The sequence below is a fragment of the Macaca nemestrina genome, chromosome 7 (genome assembly GCF_043159975.1).
Source record: "Macaca nemestrina isolate mMacNem1 chromosome 7, mMacNem.hap1, whole genome shotgun sequence".
Taxonomy (NCBI): Eukaryota; Metazoa; Chordata; class Mammalia; order Primates; family Cercopithecidae; genus Macaca; species Macaca nemestrina.
The window spans coordinates 74,964,717-74,990,524 of NC_092131.1; the positions used below are offsets into that span (position 1 = coordinate 74,964,717).

At 36.9% G+C, this 25,808-nt stretch overlaps 1 protein-coding gene across 20 annotated transcripts in view; it reads right to left on the minus strand.

The window, feature by feature from the left end:
* The window catches only part of LOC105477952 (neuronal PAS domain protein 3), an 861,371-nt gene that overhangs the window by 579,139 nt on the left and 256,424 nt on the right, over positions 1–25,808 (minus strand). For 9 of the 20 annotated variants that reach the window (XM_071099310.1, XM_071099309.1, XM_024791567.2 and 6 more), the window contains 2 exons: positions 12,722–12,966; positions 12,561–12,611 (listed from right to left, as the gene is read on the minus strand). In XM_071099310.1, the coding sequence (XP_070955411.1) occupies positions 12,561–12,611; positions 12,722–12,966 (296 nt within the window). The other 11 variants (XM_071099313.1, XM_071099314.1, XM_071099312.1 and 8 more) reach the window with 4 other exon arrangements.

Genomic DNA, 25,808 nt, shown 5'->3' on the forward strand with positions numbered 1-25,808 from the left:
TGTACCTTTATTACAGGTTGTTAGAACTCCTTGTGTTACGAACTGAATGTTTGTGTCCCCTCCTAAAATCCTTATGTTGAAAGTTGAAATCCCCATTGTGATGGCATTTGGAGGTGGAACCATTGGGAGGTAATTGTCATAGAGGACAGAACCCTCATGAAGGAGATTAGAGACACAGGAGACATCATCTTTCTCTCTCTTTCCATCTTGTACGGATATAACATGAAAATGGCTATGTGAACCAGGAGGACAGCCTTCACAAAGAACCTTACCATGCTGGTACCTTGATCTTGGATTTGCAGCCTCTAGACTGTGAGAATTTTTTTTAAATGTTGTTTATGCAAACCTATCTATACTATTCTGTTATGGCAGTCCAAACTGAGACACCCTGCAAGAGTCCCCTTTTCTAATCTCAGTAAAAGTATTATTTTAGTTTTCCAATTGGAGTTGTTCATATAGCAACAAATTCAGTCACTGACTCACAACAAGGAGGTTGAGTCTGATTGCCTACCAGATGTGAATCACAACATAGCAGAGGCTGAACAACTTGTTACAGATTTTTCTGCAACTTCAGGAGCTCAGTATCCATAGAAGATATAATGAAAAGCACTTTAGGTCAGGTGTCAGCTAAGCAAATATCACTGCACCACTTTACAAACGTCCCTGAGAACATCCAAAATGAGGCTTACCTGCATCAACATTCCTGCTTCCTTTCGTATGTCTCTAGGACATACTGAATTTTACATATTTTTAAATGCTATCTTCATGCGTCTTTTCAAAATGGAAAATAATAGCAATTTTGCTTTTATGCTAAAATTCTTGTAAAAACCTGGATAGTATTCATCTATTTTTATAGAAGAAAGCCAATATTTTAAAGTATTTATATAAAACCCAAACTGTGTACACAGTCTGTTTTCATCATCAGTGCTGATATTCAACAGTCTTATTTCCCAAACTGTAAAATTATACGTAAGTAATATGCTTTAATTACAAAACATTACTGAAATTTAAGTATCTGTAGCGCTTTAGGAAGTTATTACTATGAACTCACTGAATTGTAGTGTCTTCTAAGCACTTATTACAGTAGCCTTCAACCTTGGAGCACTTAGCCAATACCTGGTGACTGACTGCTCCCAACGGGCAACAGCAGAAGACCACAGGAGCTATTTCCTAGTGACTGTATTTGGTTTCTTGAGTATAAGTTGTGAAAATTATATTATGCTATATAATTTGGTCATATTTATTCATTTTATATAGACATTTGTTTTGGAGGTATGTTAAATTTTACCCACAAAAGACTAGGTTAGATTTACCAATTTTATTCATTGTATTGCTGATAATACCAATAGATATACAAATCTCAAACATCTTATTTCTAATGATTTTTAATGATGGTTAGAGTCACAACATACTTTAAACCATCAACTGAATCAGGAAGACAACTAATAAATTATGTGGAAAAATAAATCAAAACTATTAATTAACCTAACTGATCAGTTGTTTGATTAGCTAGGTCAAAATAACCAAACAATAGTCCTGTGTAGACAATGTTTTCATCATGTTTCTCTTCATTAAGATCATGCATTTAAAAAGACTATGTGCAGAGCCTTAGTTTGGATCATTTGCTATATTAAAGTGAGAAAGCTGCCAAAAGTAATAAGCCAAATGATACTACTGATTTAATATGACTTTTCACTTAATTTTTTCAGTGATATACGCAATGCATATACATCTACGGTTAGCTATTGAAACATGCCAACACCACATTCCTGGCTGGTACATAATTTAGTCATGACAGCAATCATAACAAATAGACTTATGTATATACATTAGCACCAAAGATGACTTTTTAAAAAACATATTACCAGCCATTCATTGTTACTGCGATGTTTTAAACAAATAGAAGAATCAACCTTTTATAACTCAAAGTATGCTTTCTACCATAATGGATTCTAAAATAGGTACCTAAGTCCACCTCCAGTTCTAATGGTCTCGACAGGAGTTGGTCATCTATGGAATGCATGCGGGTCTAATCTAGCCTGCCACCTGTTTCTGTACCATCCACAAGCTAAGAATGTATTATCCTTGTTATTTTAATTTTTTAAATAGTTGAAAAAACTCATAAGAATAATATTTCATGACACGTCATAATTTGATTTTAATGTCCACAAATAAAGTTTTATTAAAACAGCCAAATGCATTCTGTTACAACTTGTCTAGATAGCTACTTTCGCACTATAAAAGTAGGGCTGAGCAGTTGCAGCAGAGACCTTATGGCCCACAACGGCTAAATTATTTACTGTCTGATCCTTTACAGAAAACATTGGCTGACTCCTGTCATAGAACTCTGTAACTAGTTTTTTATCTTGGCTTTCTAACCTTCCTCTTTAGGCACTCTTTGATCAAGATTGGAAGAATAGAAAATGTAATACTAGTCATAACCTTGGCCAGAAAAAGAAGGAGATTAACCAGAGCAGGCATCTGTACTCATGTATGACTCTTAAATGGAAATAATTTACAAACTTTAAAGAAAACTTATGTATGACTCTCTATGGCAATAGTTCAGTTATAAAGTTTTAAGCAAACTATGTAAACAGACTAACCAATTTCCTCCCTTCCATTTCCATTGATTGATATTGTAACTGTCAGTTAATCACATTTCCTAATACGATCAGCCATGAAGCACTTTAGAATGTTGAGCGTTTGGGGACTCAATATTGACCAGTTAGAAAGGTAGGAAAGTGGGAAAGAACAAGTTTCCATTTGGACAGAGGCTTGTTTTTCTAATGTTTCTATCATCAGAGTGAACTCTAGTGATTTTTTTAAATAAAACTTTTATTTTGAAACACTTTTAGATTTATAGAGAATTTCCTGTAGTGATGCAAAGACACTACAGAAAGGTCCCATCTATGTTTCAGCCAGTTTCCTAATGCCTTCTTAAAATTATTATTTTCATAGAATCGTAACTCCCATGCTTTTGAATGGCCTGTGTTTTCTGAAGTTGGGCATTAGAGCAAATGTTATCATTTGCTCTAAAATGGGTCAGTGTCTAACATGAGCTAGATTTGTGGATAAATGTTCACATATAATGTAAATGGGGAAAAGGGATTCCAATCATAAGTGGCTGAACATAGAGAGAAAAGTCTCTTTATTATGGAAGAAAATGTTCTAAACTAGGATTACAGAGACCCAAATTCTAGTTCCAACTCTGTAACTGACTTTGTTAAAGGACCAGGTGATCTGGTCTTTTAACAACAACAACAAAAAAAACATCTATTGGCCTTCCTTTAGAATGCTGAGGTTCTGACATTTACTAACACACTATGGACCCAGAAAGAAAGTGAAAAGCTGCAGTTAATCAATATTCAAAGACACATTAGTTTTCACAGGTGGAGGTCACCACGTTTACTAAGGCAGAGCTAAGACTTATGCACAGTATCTAGAAAGCTGTTTCTGAAAATTAAAGCCATAGTACAATTTCAATCATATAAAGCAGTCAGAGGTGACTCCTTCTTTGCTATGCTTATGAAATATTATCATCTGCAGAACACTGAAACTATATATTGTGCTTTGCAAGAGGTGATAGGGCTAACAAAAACACGTTGAAGAATGCCAGTCCTGAAGAACAGAGCACATAAAGTTGAAAGTCCAAAATAAGTGAGTACAGTGCAGTATAATGCAAAACCACAAGACGTCGGGACTAAAATATTACATTATCAAGAACTGGTAGACTTTTTAAAATAAGTTGGATGTGATATAGAATACTAAGTGTGTTCCCTAAAGTTTTCTCAAGAGAGTAAATGCAAAGAAAAAGTGCATGAAGCGCTAGGTTCTTATTTTATCTTTATCATATATTTTGCATTTAACTTCTTTAAAACTTCATTATGTGCTATTTTATTTTCCTGTCTTATTTATAATGATTACACATGCTCAAATATTGATAATAAAAACAAAAAATTTTTAAGATAAGAAACAATGCCATATATTTTTGAACACATAGAAGGGAGATATGGTGCCTCCACGTACAGGGGAATTAAGTAAAAGAAGAGGAAAATAGAAATATCAGCAAAATATGAAGGGTTAGGGTATGTGGCTTTTGAAATTATTAATAAACCACTTCAAGAAAACTGATAGTCCAAGGAAGACTATTAGTCTCAAATATTTAAGACAATAATCACTAAATCCTTTCTGAGGAATCGGGACTTTGGATTAGACAGTAAGTAATCATCCAGACCAGAATCACTGACAAAAAGAAAACTGAGGTCTAGAGAGGGCTTTATGGCACCAATCACAGGGTATGTTTAATTTTCTTGAAAGCTGCCCTACCATTATTTATTGCACATTCGTTTCTCTATGAATTGCAAATATCTCCAAGGCAAAGGACTTAGAGGACTGACTTACTAAGAGAAGATACTCAGATATCTGTTGAAGGGACTTGAGTTCACACATCCAGAATACTCATGGTTTTCTTGAGACTACAGTTTTGTTTTGCTTTTGACATGGAGTCTCACTCTTGTTGTCCAGGCTGGAACGAAGAGGTGCAATCTCGGCTCACTGCAACCCCTGCCTCCCACGTTCAAGTGATTTCTCCTGCCTCAGCTTCTGGAGTAGCTGGGACTACAGGCGCCTGCCACCACACCAGCCTAATTTTTGTATTTTTTAGTAGAGATGGGGTTTCACCATGTTGGCCAGGCTGGTCTCGAACTCCTGATCTCAGGTGATCCACCTGCTTCAGCCTCCCAAAGTGCTGGAACTGAGACTACAGTTTAACTTGCGCCTCCTCTGCATGTACATCCACATGGAGAACTACGTTGACGGGGGAAGCCAACCACAGGGCAGGGACTAGCAGCTCATCCCGTGGGCCACACCTGCTTCTAGCGCCTACTCCACATCCTGCATAATTTCCCTTTGTTTTCACATTATTCCCATCATTCTCCCTCCATTTTTCTTCTGCTCTTCCTTTTTACTCTTCTTTTGCATCTTCCTAGTTTATGACTTAAACTCACCCATAGTTCTTATCAGTACTATATAACTCTGCTAATAGTAATCCCAAGATATAATTCTATTCTACACAATTCGACTTAAAACACGGTTAAATACTTACTTTCACAGGTATTGTACAAGGTTCTGGAGATATAAAAAGGAATAAGATGACCCAGGCTATTCCCTCAATAAGCTCATAGTCTCAATACAGAGACAGGCATGTAAAGAAACAAATTACAATGTAAGTTGATAACAAACCAACAGAAAAATGTAACAACACCCCAAAGAAAGAAATTACTAATGCTCTGGGGAAGCAAAGATTTGCACAAGAGAGTGACATCTGAGCTGGGATGTGAAAGCTGAATAGGAGTTCAAGAAAATCCAACAGAAGGTGTTGGGTCTCAGAATGTGATACTGTGAAGTACGGCACTTTGACAAGCTGAATACTTTGAACTGAAGGAGACTGGAAGGGTGTAAAAAGATATTCTCTCTGACCTTCTTTTTCCCTCCTTTCTCCTTCCCCTATTTCTTCCCCAAGGTGCATCATGCACAATAGAACTTCTCTCCCTCAAAGCAAGCCATCAAATCTAGGAAGACTATCTGACCCTCTCCTCTGCCCCCGAAGACCCTTACATGACAGGTGTCGTGCCTGTACCCAGAGGAAGGAATGCTACACAGAGAGGCCAAGAAAAATCCGAACAAACGGGACCTGTTGGAATTCCCCTCAAGTTATCATCTTTAGGTCATGCCTTTTTTGTCCAGTCATATTTCTACACAGCTGTCCATTCTTCATCGAACCTAAGCATAAGAATATGTACTTCTCCCTGGGTCTCTGGGTCTTCATTTCTGAAAGCTCCCACGTCATGTAAAATTTTGATTAAATAAATTTTTTCTTGATAACCTGTCTTTTGTTATGGAAGTTTCAGCCATAACCCTTGTGATGGGTGAGGAAAAGTTATTACGCTTTTGCCCCTACAAAGGAAAAGAGCAATTCAGTCAGATGACGACATACTCAAAGACACAAATTGAAGGGTTTTACCACTCAGTGTTGCTAGAGAAAAATGAGATAATAGTGGCGATAGAGATTGATTAATCTTGATGTAGAATGCAAAAGAGCACATTTGCACTCTTTTGCCCACATTTCCAAAGTCTCCACAAAAGATTCCTCATTTCTACTTCTCATTTTTAAAAACTTTTTAAAATCTTATTTATTTATTTATTTATTTATTTATTTATTTATTTATTGAGATGGAGTCTCGCTCTGTTGCCCAGGCTGGAGTGCAGTGGCACAATCTCAGCTCAATGCAAGCTCTGCCTCTGGATTCACGCCATTCTCCTGCCTCAGCATACTGAGTAGCTGGGACTACAGGCACCCACCACCACGCCTGGCTAATTTTTTGTATTCTTGGGATTTTTGGTTGGTTGGTTGTTCGTTTAGTAGAGACAGGGTTTCACCGTGTTAGCCAGGATGGTCTCAATCTCCTGACCTTGTGATCCGCCTACCTCGGCCTCCCAAAGTGCCGGGATTACAGGTGTGAGCCACCATGCCTGGCCTCTACTTCTCCTTTTAAAATATGTTTAGAGACAAGCTCTCCCTCTGGGCAGCGGTGCAATCACAGCTCACTGTAACTTCAAACTCCTGGGCTCGAGGAGTCCTCTCACCTCAGCCTCCCAACGTGCTGGGATTATAGGCATGAACCACCATGCCTAGCCCACTTCTCATTTTGGGCAAACAAAAACTACAGATTAAAACAATACACAAGTACTACCCTAGATAAGGTAAATTACGTTACAGATTCGTGTGTTTCATGTTTTATCTGTGAAACTGGCCATGTTTCTTTGCAGTATCTCCCAATAGAGCTGCAATGTGCTTCCCTGCCCCTTGACTTTGGTCTGTGCCATGCAATCTGCTCTGACCCAACGACTGAACAGAAATGACCCCATGACAGTTCTGAGTCACACCATTTAGAGACATTGCATGTTTTTGTTTACCCTTCTTACAGCTTTGCCTCCATCACCACAAAAGAGCTACTTCCAAATAGCTGTTGCCTTCTAACATGGGACAGAGCTAGGCTGAACCCCCAGCAAGGAGCCAAGCCCAGCTAGAGCTGTGGCCCAAAGCAGAGGCACCCGCTGAGCCCAGTCTAGACTTGCCAACTCCCAGCCTAACCGCAGCTCCATGAGTAAAAGCTTGTTGTTGTGTGCCACTTAGATGTTGTGATTGCTTGTTCTCTGGCAATAGCTGAGTAGGACACCTGAATATTCACATATTCTCAGCCATCATTCTCAAAAATATGCTTTCTTCAAGTCGCTGTCTGGAGCTGAGGGTAATCCTGAATGCTCCGTTGTAGCAGATGCTCTGAAAACAATAGTGACAAGCCCAACTCTTGAACAGTGGCATGCAGCAAGATACCAGCAATGCTATATATAATATTTTTCATGCTGAGTTAGATAATAATTCAATGATAAAGAGTTCACCTTTGTAGTCATCAAAGCTTTTCATGAAAAAGTGTAAAACTGCAAAGAATTAGAGTCTCAGAGACATACTCTCTTATGTAGCCTGCAATGGTCAGAAAGCCCTTCCTGCCCAGTGTCAAAGATAATAGTCCTGGGGAAATGTGGTGATATAAACACTGCTTGTCTTATCATGATGTAAAATAAAATAACGTAAAAGGTTACTTCTTAAATGAGCTCCTTTCAGCTGTCATAACTTCATTAGAAATATACAAAAGTATAACAGCATATAATTAAAAAGACTTCCTGGAAGCATACCTAAGTAAAGTCAACTACATCACACTTCCACGTCCTAGTAAAACCTGGCACTCACTCCCAAAATAAACAACAATGAACATTGGCAGCTCAGCTTCTGAATGGTTCTGTTTCCATTGGGTACCACCACCTACTATGGATTGGGACAAACGTAAGTAGAGATCAGAGCAGGGAGTCTGTTCCTCAGTCTGCTGAGGATGATGGAGGTAGGAAGAGGATTCAAGCAAGAACTGAGTTACCATCTTTGCCCTACTCATCTAGCCCTGTGGGAGGCTCCTGCTAGGATCTCAGGTGTACAGTCTGGGTTCTTCCTCTTACCCATGTAAAAAGACAAAAGAATGTCATAGGCTGGGTGTACATGGCCATGTACTGATTCTACGAACTTTCATCTCACATGGTTTTTTAGTAATGAGGAATATGACCCTTGCCCCAAAGCATGAATGTCACTTGGTAGAAGTAAATGTATGTCAGTACACAGGAAAATGCCAGAACAGGAACAGGAAAACCCCTGAACTGCTTAGACCAAGATGACCTATCACTCAGTCTTAGAATCTCTACCTTTCTATTGAAACAGAATCCATTTTATAAAATGCTATCTAATTTTGGGGGACAACATTGTAGCAGTAGTTTAGTGTCACTGTGAGTATGACCTATACTCAGTTACACTACACTATGATTTAAAATAAATCCATTTAACATCATTGCTTTAGTAAGAGTCTAGTCTTTGGCTAGGGAGAGCTAATATGCTGCTTAAATACAGGCCTGCAAGTCTCTCCTCTCAGAAACATCTACTTAATTCACAATAGATGCCCAAAATAGTGAAGGGAAATTCTATGAAAACAGTGAAGTTCTTCCCTAATGTGTTCAGTCAATTTTAATCACCAGTTATCTTGCATATTTTTCAACTGTTCCTTTCCAAAGACTAAGAATTTCTTATACTTTACATATTTTAGCATTGTTGCCTGTCACACACATAGGCAAATTGTTGTTTAAAAGCTGCCCCATTTAAATTGAAATAAAACTTATAACTGCAACGGTAAATATTCCTAGATTAATAGAGTTGCAGCAGACGACAGACTCTTAAAATTGACTGAAGTCTGTGATATTAGAAAGACAGAAAATTTATCTAGTTTTAGCAAATGTCAAATCAGTGGCTATTGCTTTAAAGATTAATAAAAGATATAATGGTTTCTAGATAGCCTCTAAATAGAGATTACTATGAATGGAGAAGTGATTTACCAACAGTCACCACAATGAGATTTCTTTAAAGGTTACAATCATCAGTTATTTAGCTGAAACACTGCTGAGAATGCCTGGTCATTTCTTGAATAATGCATAATGTTCATTGTAGATTTGATCTGTATTATAACAATACAGATATTTCTAAAATAATGGAAAATACTATCAGTTACCTTCCAATTGCTTAACATATCATTTCCATGAAGTAATTGACTTGGGACATATTACATACTGTCACCTGAGTGTTCTTTCTGCAAGCATAACTTGTAATAATCTGTATACAATGGGAATCACAAAACAAACTCATCAACCTTTATAGACTGTTAAGAAAAGATGTGATGAATACTGCACAGGGCACAGTAAAGGACCTTTCTGAAGCCATAAATTAAAGTGATTAAATTTCTATACAGTTGTGTGTGACAAATTTAAATTTAAGCTTTGAAATTTAATTATTAACATGATCAACTCATCACATTAAAAAAATGCTGCCACCACAATGTAAGTACTTTTCATACAAATTTCCAAATGCCTTTAGGTTTATTCAAGAGATTGCTTGGAGAAGCATGAAGTATAATGTCTATCGTTTTATTGTTGGATTATGAACTGCACTTCACATGATGCTGCAGGCTATTTATATAAGCTTGTTTATCCATATGAACGTCTTCAAGGACACAACATAGAAGACCTTAATAAATTAAAATGAATTTCTTTTGATGTTATTGTTTCATGAATGTTTGATCAGAATGAATAGCAGTTTTGCATTAAAGAATTAGAGTAAAGCAATAAAATGTCCATATATTTTACAGTAGAACCAATTTATAGAAAGTGCTCCTTATATTTCTAGCTACTTTTGAGAGCCAGGGTAGACAGTAGGGAGTCACTATGTTTACATCTTCATTTCTAACCTATCACCAGTTTACTAATAGTGAAAGTGTACATGTACCAACTTAGATGCTCTGTCATCATCTGGATGGAATTTTAAATATAATAAAATCCGTTATCTCCTTCCAGGTTTCTAACCACACATCTCCACCACCCTGTTTTCTCTCAGTGACACTACCATGCCATTCCAGAAACTGCAACAATGTGGGGGCAACAACCATGTTTTATCTTCTTTTTATACATCTTAATCATAATAAGAAGTTAAAGAGTTGAATTGAAGGCCACAAAATAAAAACGAAGTATTATAACAGTCTGAAGCTGAGAAAATTCTCACCTAAAACGTTTGATGATGGTGATATAAAACAAATATTATCTGTAGGGATGACAAGAAGTGATAGAACACTAGATAGAAAGGCAAGAAAAGTGGATTCTTGCCTTAGATATGCTAACACTGAACTGCAAAGTCATTTCCACTTTACACTTGCCTCATCTAACTATCCCTCATAAAAGGAGGGAATAATTACATGTCATCTATACATTTGCATGCCTAAAAGGCCATGATTCTGGAAGGAAGCTAGACTATTACATCATAGACAAATGGACAAACAACAGAACCATCACATTTTTCTACTTTGGTAGCCATTACTGCCAAGAAAGCCTATTGACTACAAACACCTTTAACAATGAAAATAAATAAAAATTTGCTGAGTTATGTTAAATAAATACAGGTCCATTCCATTATCTCATTTGAATAATATACTTTTGAACTTATATAATTGAATAATTATTACATATTTTTCACATGGTATGGTTCCTAACCTGTTACCCTCATCCTTTCATCTTGTATGATTTGGAATAAAGATAGCCTGTGCCTCAAACTAGAGTGAAAAAAATGTGTCTAATGTATATTTACTAAAATTATATTTATATATTTAGCTTGGAAAAATTTGGTACTAGTATCTATAATATGGTTTAGCTCTAAGTCCCCACCCAAATCTTGTCTCTAATTGTATTAATAATCCCACGTGTCAGGAGAGGGACCTTCTGGGAGGTGATTGGATCATAGGGGCCGTTTCCCTATGCTATCTCGTGATAGTGAGTTCTCACGAGATCTGATGATTTAAAAGTGGCACTTCCCCCTTTGCTGTCTCTTTCTCTCTCTCACTTGCTGCCATGGTTCCCTTGCTTCCCCCTTGTCTTCCGCCATAATTGTAAGTTTCCTGAGGCCTCCCCAGCTATGTGGAACTGTGAGTCAATTGTACCTTTTTGTTTATATATTATCCAGTCTCGGATAGTTTTTTATAGCAATGTGAAAACAGACTAATACAATCTAGAACATGAATTAGTGTGTTACTGAATTGGTATCTACAAGCTCAAGGGCAGAAGGGATGTAAAAGGACAGATCGAATGTGCCTTGCTTTATTTTTCCTGGGCTACCTTTGAGACTGACATCCTGTCCTTGAGAGGTACCTCTGTTGTGTGTTCTCCTCAATCTTTAAGTGTCATTCTTACACTCTAGAAAGTGGTCTGCAAACCATAGCCTATGGGACTAATTTTGTGGCTGCTGCCTATTTTGTAAATATAGTTTTATTGGAACATAGCCACATTGTTTTTTTTACGTAGTGTCTATGGCTAATTTTGTGCTACAACAGCAGAATTGAGTAGCCCATTGAGCTTAAAATATTTACTACATGGCCCTTTACAGAAAATGTTTGCCAACTGTTGCTCTAGAAGAAAATAACCTGTTACAATTAAAATTATCATTTTCCACCTCTAATATGCATAACACAATCCCCAAGTAACAACTTTACACTCTCACGGACACATATGTGATCACAGCTCTTACCACAAAATTGTAAATAACAACTGCTTTTGACCTTTCATTTCAATCTGAATCCTACAAAAGATTACAGCTCCCCACTAGTACCCTTTCCTGTTATAGCCAAGAGCACAGGGACTTTTCCAAAGGTAGTTGGCAAGATGTAACAAAAGAAGCTAATTCTTCCCCAGAGGAAGTTGCCTGCAACTCCTCCAAATGCCCAGTTTTATTTAATTCTATCAAGTGTCTAGAAACAGAATGCGAACATAAGAATCTAGCAGATTCTTTAGGCCATACACCTTGAATAGAATATCCTTAAAGATAGAAAACCAATGGCCAACACCACATATACATCAATAAATGTATGCATGCATATTTAAATGCCATAAATTATTAGGAATTTCAGGAACACACAAGAAAATACTGTCTTACGCATCAGAGTGAAAATGACCTAATATTTAAAGATACTAAGTTGTAAGAGTAACTGTATCAAGGATTAGAATAAAAAATATGTTTATAACTTTTAGGTAATATGTATATAGGGAAACTTGAAACACTAATACATAGATTGATTTTTGTTGGTCAATAAAATCTTTAACGTAAAATGTCTGCTAAGGATGGAAGAGCTCTGCTCCCTGCCTTTCTTTCGTTACTTAAGGCAGAAAATGTCAGCCCTATGCTTTAACAATATGTCCGTACTCCACTCATGAAGAAGAATTTGTATGTAATTGTAAAACATAAATTAAACCCAAGAAGCATTTTAATGTGTCATTTCATTTTCGTTTCTCTGAAATCTTATATAAAGTGATAGAATTTTAGGCTGATAGACTTTTGAAAATAAAATAGAAAAATAAGAGGTTTATTTCACCTTCACATGGTGTCTTTCTCATGCAGAGTTCAGATTTCCACATTTGTATCCCTTTAAAGGATTTGATATGCAGGAAAAGAAGAAAGGATGATGGTAAACATTTCATCTTACAGACCCCTACAGACCATCATATTCAGACTGAACAGTGGCCTAAAACTTACCTTTTACTGATGTGTTAGGTGGAGGGCCTTCCATTCGCAAGTTCCACGGAGGGTCCCCCTGGTTAGCAAAGTCCCTCATTTTCAGATAGCTAATTGTAAGTCGAATGATGGATGCCTTGTCAAGCTGGCTGGTAATGGCTGCAGGAAGAGGCAACAACTTGGCCAATTCATAGAACTCAAAGTTTTCTTTTCCCCGGCGGGAGCGAGCAGCATCTCGGGATTTCTCCTTTCTCAATGCTTGTAAACTGAAATCAAAGGAGTGAGAACGTGTGGTTTAGAATATGTGACTTTGTCATCACTCAAATACTGCCTTCTTTGTATTTCCTTTTTTCCCACCAAAATTCTACCAAAAACTATTTCAAAATTAGAGAGTGACAGTAAAATGAGTTCCAGAAAATGTCCACGAAAGCCATAAACTCTAACTCCGGTCTTACATTTTGCAAACTCAAGTCCAATGAGTAAAAATTGTGTTTTACCTGTTAAGGTTTTTTTCCTCCAATTGTCCATGCATTGAGATGTATTTATTGTTCCTAAGACCTAACAGAAGGTTTACAGGTGTGGCTTGATATTATCAACTATAAGCAATTTATAAATTGGGCTTACATTCGTGTATCTATTTCAAACTAATACTTTTGTTCACTTAACTTTCATCAGTATGGGATCTTAATCAAAAGGAACTTTTTTTTTTTTTTTTTTTTTTGAGACGGAGTCTCGCTCTGCCGCCCAGGCTGGAGTGCAGTGGCCGGATCTCAGCTCACTGCAAGCTCCGCCTCCCGGGTTCACGCCATTCTCCTGCCTCAGCCTCCCGAGTAGTTGGGACTACAGGCGCCCGCCACCGCGCCCGGCTAGTTTTTTGTATTTTTTAGTAGAGACGGGGTTTCACCGTGTTAGCCAGGATGGTCTCGATCTCCTGACCTCGTGATCCGCCCGTCTCGGCCTCCCAAAGTGCTGGGATTACAGGCTTGAGCCACCGCGCCCGGCCAAAAGGAACTATTTTGAAAAATTCATTTCAATTATAATCCTGGGGAGCAGAAGATAAACACAAGTACAATTCACCTTGTCAGAATCAACAAATATGCTTCCAGCCCTCAATAAAGATCACAGCACATTCAGTTAGATGAAGAAAACATCATATTTAAAATGAAGATTTCAATGTAATTTCATAAATGTGCTGATAACTGCTTGATAAGAGAATACTTCTTTATTAATGGACATACATTAGTAGATAGATTTTCTAAGATACTAGAGAATAAAATATATTGCCCAAAGAAGTCAAACTTTAGGATAATATAAATTTAATGTTGAAAGATAAAGCTCTGTACGGGTTATTAAAATTCATAAACATTATAGACATATTACTTCCCAGAAGAGGCAACAGGTGGGATCCAGCATTTTCCTTCAACTATTCATGTGCATTTCTGTTTGAAGTTTGCTCACATTGCTGAGGGCAGAATCTGGCACAACTGAAGTTGTGTGTGAGCATCTGACAGGAGAATTCCACCTGCTCTGAATTGCTCTGCTTTGTGTCTGATGAGAAATACATTAAAAAATCAGACCCCAATGATAAGTAGCTAGATAATATTTTCAGTATCAAGGTACCATTAAAATTATTTTTATGTATGCATTTTATTGAATTCTGAAAGCACTGTAAATATTTGAGTCTAGCATTCTTTTTTTTTTTCCATTATGAAATAATAAGAAAGAGAGAAACAAGGAAGGAAGGAAGACCATAGAAAGAGATCAAAATTGACTCAGCAGTGAGGCTCCATTCTCTTTTAATATACTATGGAGAATAATATTCCCTATTACATTATAGGATTCCTGACATTGTTTCCTGGTGGAAACACTGTATTTTACTGCCGAAATCACACCTGAAATATCTTACTGAATATCTATGTAATCTAAGTAATGACATAATGCTCTGGTCAGATACTTGCTAGGCTAATACCCAACCAGTTTTATGTTTGCTCTATTAATAAAATAGTCTACATTAGCTAACAAATGTCTTTCTCAGAATTAGACAAGTTAATGTTATCATCTTCAGAGTAACAGCAGTCTCAGGTGACAAAATCTGTGTCCCTTGATACATCTCAAGCGAAAAAGTCAGGCAGAAACATTACTAATTTACAAGGAAAAGACATGTTTTATCACTTATTTCCCAATAACTGGGCCAACCTCCATTCAATTCTACAAGTGCTCAATTTTAGCTGGTTGAAAGCTACATAAGTGAGAGATGTCTTAGAATCTGATGAAGTGTAAGTACAACTAGGATCCAGGTTAACACCTTAGGATACAAGAATAGTTCACATTCCTCCCTTTACAGAATAAAAGTAATTTATCTACCAACATTTAAGTTAGCTGTGCCAAAAGAAACTATGTCTCTGGACATATTTTCCCTAACACTTGTACATAGGGGAAGGAGCAGTGGTTCAAGTTCAGTGCTTTATTCTTTTTGTGTTCTTGCAATTAAATACTACTCCAGAAGGTGGGCTAAACTTACAACTTTTCTTTTGGTTCAGTAAGTGACTATGATGGGGCTCTAGAGCAGGGGTTACGAACTCAAGGGCTTTCGGGGTTCAGGTAGGGAATGTCAGTGAGTGAAGAGGACGGGTGGGGACTGGGAGGAACTGAAGGACAACTCTGGCCAAGGGGTAGCACAGTTTGAGCCAATGCCGCTTTGGGGAAAGTCACACCTGGTGTCAGCACTTCTAGAGGACAACATCTGAACTTTTATATGACATTTCCCAATTTTGGTATTTTAACAAATTAAAGCTTTAAAAAGTCACGCAAGCCAAATAAAACATGTCATGGTCAGACATGGATCAGGGACTAATTTTACAATTGGGTAATAGTTAGGACAGACAATTACAAAAGTAGCTTCACATGATGTTATATGTAATTTTCCTTTATTCATGTCACTCAGAATGATCACAAATGTATTTATTTGTTACCTATGTAATATACCATAATATTTACATCTGGAATTTATTCAACTGAAGGAAAGTAGAGGATTAAGCAATTACTCTGAAATTGAAATTAATTTATAGGCTTATCAATAATCTAAGGAAAAAATTCATCTTCATATGGGAGACAAAGCCCAAGATCACAGGTATCAACTCAGTAGGCTATAAAGGATATATATTAGGGAGATGGCTTTTCTCTATCCATTCAGGGAAGGGGAGTAAGCAGACACTAATGCCTTTGGATGCCTTGCCTAACATGTTTTCTGATGTTTTACTACTTTTCTAAAACAGCACGTCAGAATTTACTTTATCTCTTCCTATCCTACCTCCTTGTTTTCTCTTCTCCACCTTGTCTTTTTCTTTTTTTTTTTAACTCTAAGGCACACAGTGTCCCCCTATTAAAGTAATCTTCTTGGCAGTAATCTTAATAACAAAGGATTTCCACGATTCCCACATCGCATCATTATGCAGGGACCATAGTTTAGAAGACTTTCAGAATGATATCACTGTGTCTGTAATAAGTAGTAATTGGTTCTGTGGGCAACAGCAATAAAGTACAGCCAAAGGATTATAAAGGTTGTTGAGATGCTGGTGTAACAGATGAAGACAAAGACCTTAAGACAATGACACTCTAGCTTGTGCATTAATCTTTCACTTGTTTTTGTAAAGTAGGGCCTAGTTATAAGCAATCCCCAAACTGGATTAAGAACTATATTAAAACCCAAAATAAACTTTGTATGTGCACGTTTTGTTCTAAACGAAAGTATTGTGGTTGTTATGTCTAGAGTACTAAAGATAGATTAGTTGTACATGAGTAAAATGTTATAGTGCCGATCTCTGCCATCTAAAATCTGATTAAACTTCAGACCCAAATAGTTACTCCCTGGGCCTAAACTTCCCGTTGCTCTAATGTTCTTGCACTTAGATTATGAATAGCAGAAAACAGATTCTTCATGAATCCTCAGCAAATGAAAATTTCAACTCCTTTTGATGACTACATTATCCTCACAAAACATTATTGCCACCAACAAAAACAATGTCAATAATTTCAAAACACACATATATGTATGTGTGTATGTGGATATTGTATGCATTATTGTGTGTGCATATAAATAGGTAGATAGATAGGAGAAATAGTAAATGATTTTCAGATTCTCAAAAGGCTAATCATCTAATGTCTATTATTCTAGGTTTTTTTTGAGATGGAGTCCCACTCTATCACCCAGGTTGGAGTGCAATGGTGCAATCTTGGCTCACTGCAACCTCCACCTCCCAGGTTCAAGTGATTCTCCTGCCTCAGCCTCCCAAGTAGCTGGGACTACAGGCATGCACCACCGTGTTCACCTAATTTTTCATGTTGGCCAGGCTGGTCTCGAACTCCTGACCTCAAGTGATCCATCCGTCCACCTTGGCCTCCCAAATTGCTAGGATTACAGATGTGAGCCAACATGCCCAGCCTAATGTCTATAATTTCTTCTTATAAGAGAACGGATTGTGAAGCTAGCCAGCCTGGGTATAAATCCTGGTTTTGTTATTTACTAATTATATACATTTGAGGTGATTTTACTGCCTCACTTTTTCTCATCTGTGAAATGGGATAATACTCTATAAGGTTGTTGTTAGAATTAAGTGAAATGAGTCTTTTTTTAATAAGATCTTTACAGTGGTGCCTGACACATAGTAATGCTGTATAAGACATGTTAAATGGAAACCTAAGCTCACTTCACATTGATTGTTCTTTCCTTCTAAGGCCTGCAATGCCCATTAATAGTGTGCACTCTCTTCTCACTAATTTCTATTCCTTGGTTCTGACATAATGCATTTTTCATTTTATTATAGTCCTCATTTTGTCTATGGTCTACTCATTGTATACCATAAGTGTACTTAATGAGTTGTTCAAGTAATATATTAGGAGATGCTTAAAGATTTATAAATTTTTTTGTGCAGGGTCATAAGGAGCCATTTTTTTAGTATAGTAACAGATAAAAGGTTACATTCAATTGCAGGACAAGTAATTTTGTTTATATTATAAAATGAACATCTAAACAGCTGTTACAAGAACAGATTACTCAGGAAGATTGTGAAAATGCCTATGGAAGGTTTTTAAATGGCAATGATAATTATTAATCAGGAGTATATGTGTACTCCTAGACAAGATGATCTTTCAAAATAGCTGTCAAAAGATCACAAACCTAAAAGTTCTCTTGAAAATCAGGCAAAGCCCCAGATCCAGGACCATGGAGAGCTCACCCAGGACAAGTGGTGCCCGGAAGTGGGGAAGCTGGACAGCAGCTGCCTCCTCAACCTCTATTTTTGGGGGCAAGGTCAAATCATGAAATTCTTTTCAAGCTAGAAGCTAGCAAAATGTATCCCCAAAAAAGTTTTTTAAAAAGGGTGCTAATGCTATCAAAAAGCCAATATTATGAAACTGACTCAGAATTTGCAATCTTTGTGAATCTACCACAAAGCTGGATAAGGGGTCAATTGTTTACTGGGCCACTTGTCCACAGTGGGAAAAACAGATAGCTTTGGACTTGATGACTTATTTAATTAAAAGAGGTAAGTTATCCTTTGTGGTTGATCAAATTTAGCTTTGAAAAATTGATTACTTCGGTTTCCCACTTCACACAGATGGTTATAATGATTATGGAAATAATACAGCTGTACATCCACAGAGGATAACAAATATTAAAAATAGGTAGCCACAGAGTATAGAAGCCAACTTAACCAAATATTTCTTCCTCTTCAGTGATATCTTCATAGCTATATTTTAATCAACTTTTAAATAATTAATTTTTATGAAGGAGGTTCAGATACTGACCTTATTGACAGATCCACACTACCTCTATGTAAAAATCCTTCTCCAAGCTGTAGTTGGAACACATAACACCTTCATGTAAACTTTTAGAATATAATATCTAGTCTTTATAAAAGAACATGGCAGGTTTTGGTTATCTAACTATAGGGGAAAGGAGAAGCAGGGTCAAAACCATTTTAAATTTTACCTTTTTAAAGTACTTCTAAGGAGTCAGACAGACAGGTTTTTATGGATTTTCCTACTTGTTTTGCTTAGGAGAACCCAGCACTACAGACTTCTACTATTTATCAATTAATCTGGCATGCAGCCTCAAAGGAAGAAGGTCGACCTGTATTAAAAATGCAGCCATCAAAAATTCATCAAAGGCTTCAGCATTTTAACTCATGAACCTTTGAACACCTGCATACTTGTCAGATCTCTGGTCGTAGTTAACGGTGAAATCTATAGTTACTCCCATACCTACACTTGCCCTGACAAGAGCCGAATGAGGAGCCTTCCCAGGGAAAAAGTACAGTAAAGAGTCTATAAGCAATGCTTGCCCTTTCTTCATTACTTTTAGTAGAACAGCCCACCCCACATTGACATTACATAGAGCTCAAAGTCAATCAAATCAGCCTACTTCAAAGGAAAAAAATTCTTCCAAGAATATTTTTTTGGCATGGTTATAAATATCAACTTTCTTACAAGGTAATGGTAATTTAATTGAGAAATGCACAAACAACTATTATCTGGTAGGATATGCACAACAAAGCTCACAAATTGAAGTAGTTTAATGCTCTCCAAAAAAGATAATAATTTCAGAAATCTTCTTTAATGTGTAAAGAAAGCTGGATAGTATACACTGGAAGTTAAAACTGGAACCTTCAAGTTCAAGGTAAGAACTCTGCTGCTTAACTAATGCACTGCTCATAGCTGTCATCATTAATTTATGTTAGCCTCTGTAAACATCAAGAGTATAATAGGCCAATTTCACAACTAAATATAGATGCACATTTTGCCCTTATATAAATGGCAGATTGCTGCTGTAGATCATCACTGCAGAAACACGTCAGTAAAGATGCACTGTTTGATGGTCTGATGCTCACACAATATATAAAACCAGTTGTAATGGTTGTTTGGAAGCAAAGTGTAACATAGCAGCAAAATTTCATTTGTTCCACAAACTCAGGACATATTAAGCTTGGCTGACAAAGACTGTTTGATGTGCTAAATCAGTTTGACCTTCATTCTTGCTTTATTTTTCTCATTTAACATGTGAAATGACCATTATTTTTCCACATGTAGGAAAATATGAAATTGATTGCTTAAAAAATATGTCAAAAAACATCTGCAACTGCTAACATTTGATAAAGTATCAAAATCAAGATGTATACTTACAGTTTTTAAACTAAGATAAATTCTGATGGGATAATCCTGACCCATTTGACTTGTGGTAAAATAGATCAAAAGAGTAATTAAAGCCATTCAACTGAATGCCTTCCCTCATCTTCAGAAAATGCCTTGTGTATGTTTGAACTTAATAATTAAATTAATTGGTTTTAGCCAATGAGCATTTTCATTCTTAACACTTTAAATAAGAGGATTTAATTCCAGAATGAGTCATTAGAATAGTAATAAAGAACGCTGAGAGGTCTGCACAGTCCTTTTCAACTGATGTTCACCTTGATTCAAATAACCCTTGAATAAACCACAGCAAGACCAAACTATTCATTGTATTCTTTGGTGTCTGCCAAAAACCTCATGAATCAAAGTGTTTTGTTCTTCATTTTCCCCCAAGAACTTTGAGCTATATAACTGGCAGTTCCATAATAACGGAAAAAAACCGCAGTTTTATCAAGTAATTTCTTTCCACCCAATAAATTGCACTTTACCTTGGAGCAACTTGTATATTTCACACCTTAAATTTCTATTTACCAAATCAGCTAATCACTTCACAATTGAACTCAGAACAAAAAAAAAAAATTATCAATTAAAGTGGTTGAAACTCCTGCAAATTATCATTTAGGAATGAAGTAATTGCTTTCATCAGGGCAGAAAAGCCCGCCAGAACAGAAATGTCACTTTAGATTAGTGTTCTCACTCCTGAAGCTATGGATGACACAGCTGATATAAGACTAAATGCCAAGACCAATCAATTGCTTTTGTGGCTCTGCTCTGAGCTGCTGTAAAAGGGGCCATTTTCTAGGATCTACTCTTCATTATAGTAAATGCTATCTCCTTGGTAACATAATTCCATTTCTCATAAATTCTGTCTGAGAGCATTGTCCTAACAATGGATGTTTGTGGAAAAGAATGCTGTTGGTTTAATGCACAGAATTAAGTGTGAATGGCTGTCAAACTGCTATAGTTTACTAGTTCTTAAACATAAATTGAAGTCTTATACATTAAAAAGAATTCTTGAGGATAAATGAATGTCCTGAACAAGGGTAAAATATTATATTTGAAGGTTCTGTGTTCTGTGCCACTGGTTTACAATTTGGACTATTCTAGTATTTTTCCTGTACATCAAATCAATCAGTTCACACTCAGAGATGGGTGAACACTTCACTTACTTTCTCAGCAGTGCAGTTTGCAAATGTGAAAACTCAGAAGCAAATATGGACTCATTAGGCAACTGCATGCGATTTGTGAATAGCCACAACTGTGTGTGTGTGTGTGTGTGTGTGTGTGTGTGTGTAATGTTCTTTCAGCTGAGAACTTCCTGGAAAGCATCCAGATCTTAATCTGTATCGTTCACCCCCCTGAAGTTACAAGAATCTGGGTTGCAGGCTCCAATTAAAAGGAAATTGAAGAAGCTAATATAGTGAGAAAGCAGCAATTCCCTGCACTGCTCTCTTCAGGTCGGAAGTTTAGAAAGAGATTCAGGATCACGGGTCTTTGCCCGACATGGGATAAAGGCTTTCTCATCCTGGTGAGCACACATGTGTAACTTCCATTAACAGTAACAGGAGTCGTGAGCACACATTGAGAGGAAAGTCCACAGCTAAATATTTGAAAGGGTCAGAGCATCTCTGCAGAAAGGAAAAATCAGAGGGAACTGTGGGCACCCTTTGATGGCAGGACATTTCACTGACTATGCAAAGGGCAATTGCTGGAATTTCTACCACTCCAAAGAACTACAGTACTATTTTTCATAATATGAATAACAGGAAAGAATACATGCTATTTCTGCTTTTTTAACAGTATACAGCACCATCAAAGAACATCATGGAACCTAATATATTGATAAACGTGAATATGTTTGAATGCTTACTATATTTCAGTCAAGGTCCAAGTGTTTTCAACATCATCTAGTTCATGGTTGTGAGTATCAGCAGTGAAGGGGAAAACTGATAACAGTGACTATGGAAGCTAGTAGTCTATGCTGGATATGAATGATGCTAAAAACAGCATTGTTTTCAGCCACTATCGGCAGGGGGAGCACTGTATGAGTTTTTTTTATTTTCCCTCCAGCTTTCCACACCCATCCCCCAAAACTGGGAATTTTCTTGTTTCAGAGAGGGCTTTCCCTGGATGCTGGATTTTAGGTGCTAAAAACAGGACATTCCTGGGCAAACCAGGATCCTTGGTCCTCCCAGAAGTCTTATTGCCCCACAAGAAAATTCAAACAGAGAGAGGAAAAGTAACTTACCTAAGGCCAATGATGGTTGGAGATGTCATTTGAACCTTGGCAAGATAACTCAAGTTCTTATCACTAATGTGCAATATTGCCACTATAGGAATAAAATCCTGATTCCTTTTTTTCTATTATATTTATATGACAATTAGGTCACTGATAAAATTTTATTTAATTTATAATCACCCTTATAAATTTCATAATAATTGCAATGAAAACTTAATTCCTTAATGAAATATCCAATAAAACTCCTATTTTCAGGCTTATAAACACCTATTCCAATTTGGAGTAGATAGATTTGCTGTTAATTGCTATAAGTCCCAAACTAAATTGCTTTGGAATTCAAATTCAAATGACCTTTCTAGAGGGAAAATTCATTTTTTCTTTTAATTTTCTTTAAGTGTGATTTCAAACACTTCTGAAAGCACAACTAAGTGGAAGAAAGCTTCTGAAGACTTTCAAGCTTGATATAACACATTTGGAAGGGAAAAAGTATGCTTTGACAAGTTTAAAGATCTTTATGTATGAAAAATTTAAGTTATGGTCAAGTGAATACTGGCAAACATAGCATATGCTTTACTTGACACCAGTGAACACACCATTATACTTTATCCACGTTCCTTTGTGAAATAGAGATCACTAAGTAAAATGGTCCCTCTTTTTAAACACTACAACTGAGAATACAAGTTCATCAGCCTCAAGAAACTGTACACTCCTTCTCTCACTTATCTGTTTTTTTTAAGACACATATTGTTATTTCACCTTTCATCCAGATTCCAAAAGCACATGTATGGTTGCCAGGAGCCTAAATTATTACAATTTCTAGAAAACACTTTAGCAACTACATATCCAAAGGCTTAGAAATTTGTCCACTTTAGGCCCATGCTAACTTATAGAAACCCTTAAGAAAAAATAACCAAGTATGTAAACAAACATATAGCCAAAAAGGATATTTACTGCATTTTTAATAAGCTTTAAAGTATAGGATATTCTCAAGATACTGAACAAAGACCTTCAAAAATATTCAATGGCTTAGAAATACTTTACAATATGTTCAACAAGAACTGGCAGTTTCTAAAGCAGCATGTGTTGAGATCATATAATTATAGCTATATATCTTTAAAGATATGGAGATAATATATATCCATATCTGAATGAGCTGCTAGATATCAAAATATTGTTAATTTCTACATGGCAAGACCATTTCTTTTGCATATAGGGTGTGGAGCCTAACTATCTGCTGGACTTTCTTTAGCAAACTTTTTAATATAAAAATTACTTTCTGAAAAAATGAAAATATATTTTACTGGATCCATATTGAGCATGAGAAGTGCCTTGATGCTTAAAGGCATTTTTTTTCCCCAATAAATGATTGGCCAAATAGTGCTATCAAATGCCATCCTTTCCCTACTTTTTGCAATAGTAGGGCCTGAGAAGTATTTGGAGAAAATGCTTGGCTTGGTCACGCCTCTAAAAGAGAGCTGGAATTGGAATGGCTGGGAGAAGTCTTCGTCCCTTCTTCAAGTTATCCCACAAGGGTCTTAACCAGACGACTGAGTCCGTTAGCATGCAGCCAGGGTTTCCATGTCCTTTATGGCCCCCTCGAAATCCCAAAGCAGTGCTTTGTTCGGTGTATAATTTGCCGGCTGCTGGTTGGCGATGGAATGTGATTCCATTCAGTGATTGACTTTTTCCGTGCGTCACACCCTTGAAAACCTGATGGCAGCTACAGGCTCTTACGGAGGAGAAAACGTATACAAATCAACACACAACATATTGCACAGACAGTGCTTCCTGAACTACGTTCTCAGATCCTGTCCCAAGTCTGGGTTAAGAAGCTGCCACAATTGATGGTATCTTGGGGTCTCTACCAAGCTTTGTAACACAGACCTAACTACTGTAATTAGAATCATTCTTTGCTTTTTAATTAACTACTGTACTTCCCATCTCTAATAGGTTTGGCCCTTGTTGGCAGGGTGGCTCTATGGCATAAGACTACATATATAAGGAGCCTAAATGTTTTATGTGGCAGGGATTATCATGTAAGATTTAATTTGAAGAGCCATGATATTTCACATAGAAGCATTTAAAGTGAGACAACATAGGAAATGCCTGTTTCTAGGCTTCCATTACTCAGGAACCAAGTCTTCCCTGGACCCTACACGCGTTTTAAAAAAGTGCTCAGTCCTCTGATAAGCTGCTATTCCTTTATTAGGTGCTTAGTACTCTCATAAAAATCTGCCTTTGAGGAATTACAATTTAGTTATTCTAACCAAGTCTACTTAAGTAACAGGATGACAAATATTGGTAACTTTTTTTTTTTTTTTTTTTTAGACAGGGTCTTACTCTGTCACCCAGGCTACAGTGCAGTGATGCTCTCTCGGCTCACTGCAACCTCCACCTCCCAGATTCAAGCAATTCTCCCACCTCAGTCTCCCAGGTAGCTGGGACTCTAGGTGTGCACCACCACACCTGGCTAATTTTTCTATTTTTCAGTAGAGATGGGGTTTGGCCATGATGGTCAGGCTGGTCTCAAATTCCTGACCTCAAGTGATCTGCCCACCCCGGCCTTTCAGAGTGCTGGGATTATAGGCCTGAGCCAACACACCAGGCCTAGTAACATTTCTATGTAGAAAACAAATGTTTAAAATATGTAACATAAAAATAAAATAATTAGGCACATTTAAAAATTTATTGCATGAGCTTGCAAGTTGCTCATGGAAAAACAAAAGATTGTATCATAATATAAGCACATATAAAACTGAAAAGTTTCAGTTATCTTAATTGAAAGTCAGCACTGAATTTCTGGATTTTGAACAAATCATTAATGTAACATTAATAGTAACATTAATCCCAACTGTTGAGAGTTCTCAGATGGAGGAAAGCACATGATTTGGAAGCTGATGTAGAGACTACTTAATTGAAATGGGGCAATGAAAGCCAGCAATTTTCTCAATGTGCCCCCATCACAAAGCCTCCACAAATAACTTTAGTATCAGAACCTATAATCCACTGAATAATTGGTTGAAATACACAAAATGTGTACTACATGACTGAGCACTTCCCCCTGAACTGACAGCTCAACACGATCCTTGACCAAGGCGGATATCCTGTTGCCCGCCTGTCACAGGACGCTTTACATGAGCCCTTTCTTAAATATACCTGTCTTCTCTCTGCATTTCATTTGGTTTTGTTTGGGCTGAGATATTCATCTCAAAAGTGTCCTTTTGAGTTATCAGGCAACAAAATATCACTAAGTCTTCAGCTTCACTTCTGAAAACGGCAGTGATTTCCAACGGCATCTTTACAAAGACAGTGCGGACTTCAATGAAACACCAAAGGCAATGGGGCAACATGGCCATGTTCCCATGGTTGTAGAACTGAGTCACTTTTCAAACACACAAACACAAACACACACACCATTGTTAGGAGAGTGAATTTTATATACAGCTGCCTCTAGCTATAACTTCACCAATTACTCAACACTTCCAAACTTCTTAGAGGTAGTATTTGAGCTTTACTAGCATTAGATAAAGTTGGTGTTCTATTAAGTGTCCCAGGATGGTCCTTCAAATGCCTTCTGTCTTTCTCATTTTCTTCTATTTGATTTCTTCTCAGAATCATTCATTTGGATTAGTCATATCTCTTTTCATAAAATTCATACATGTAAGAAGAGTGGTATAGTTTGGA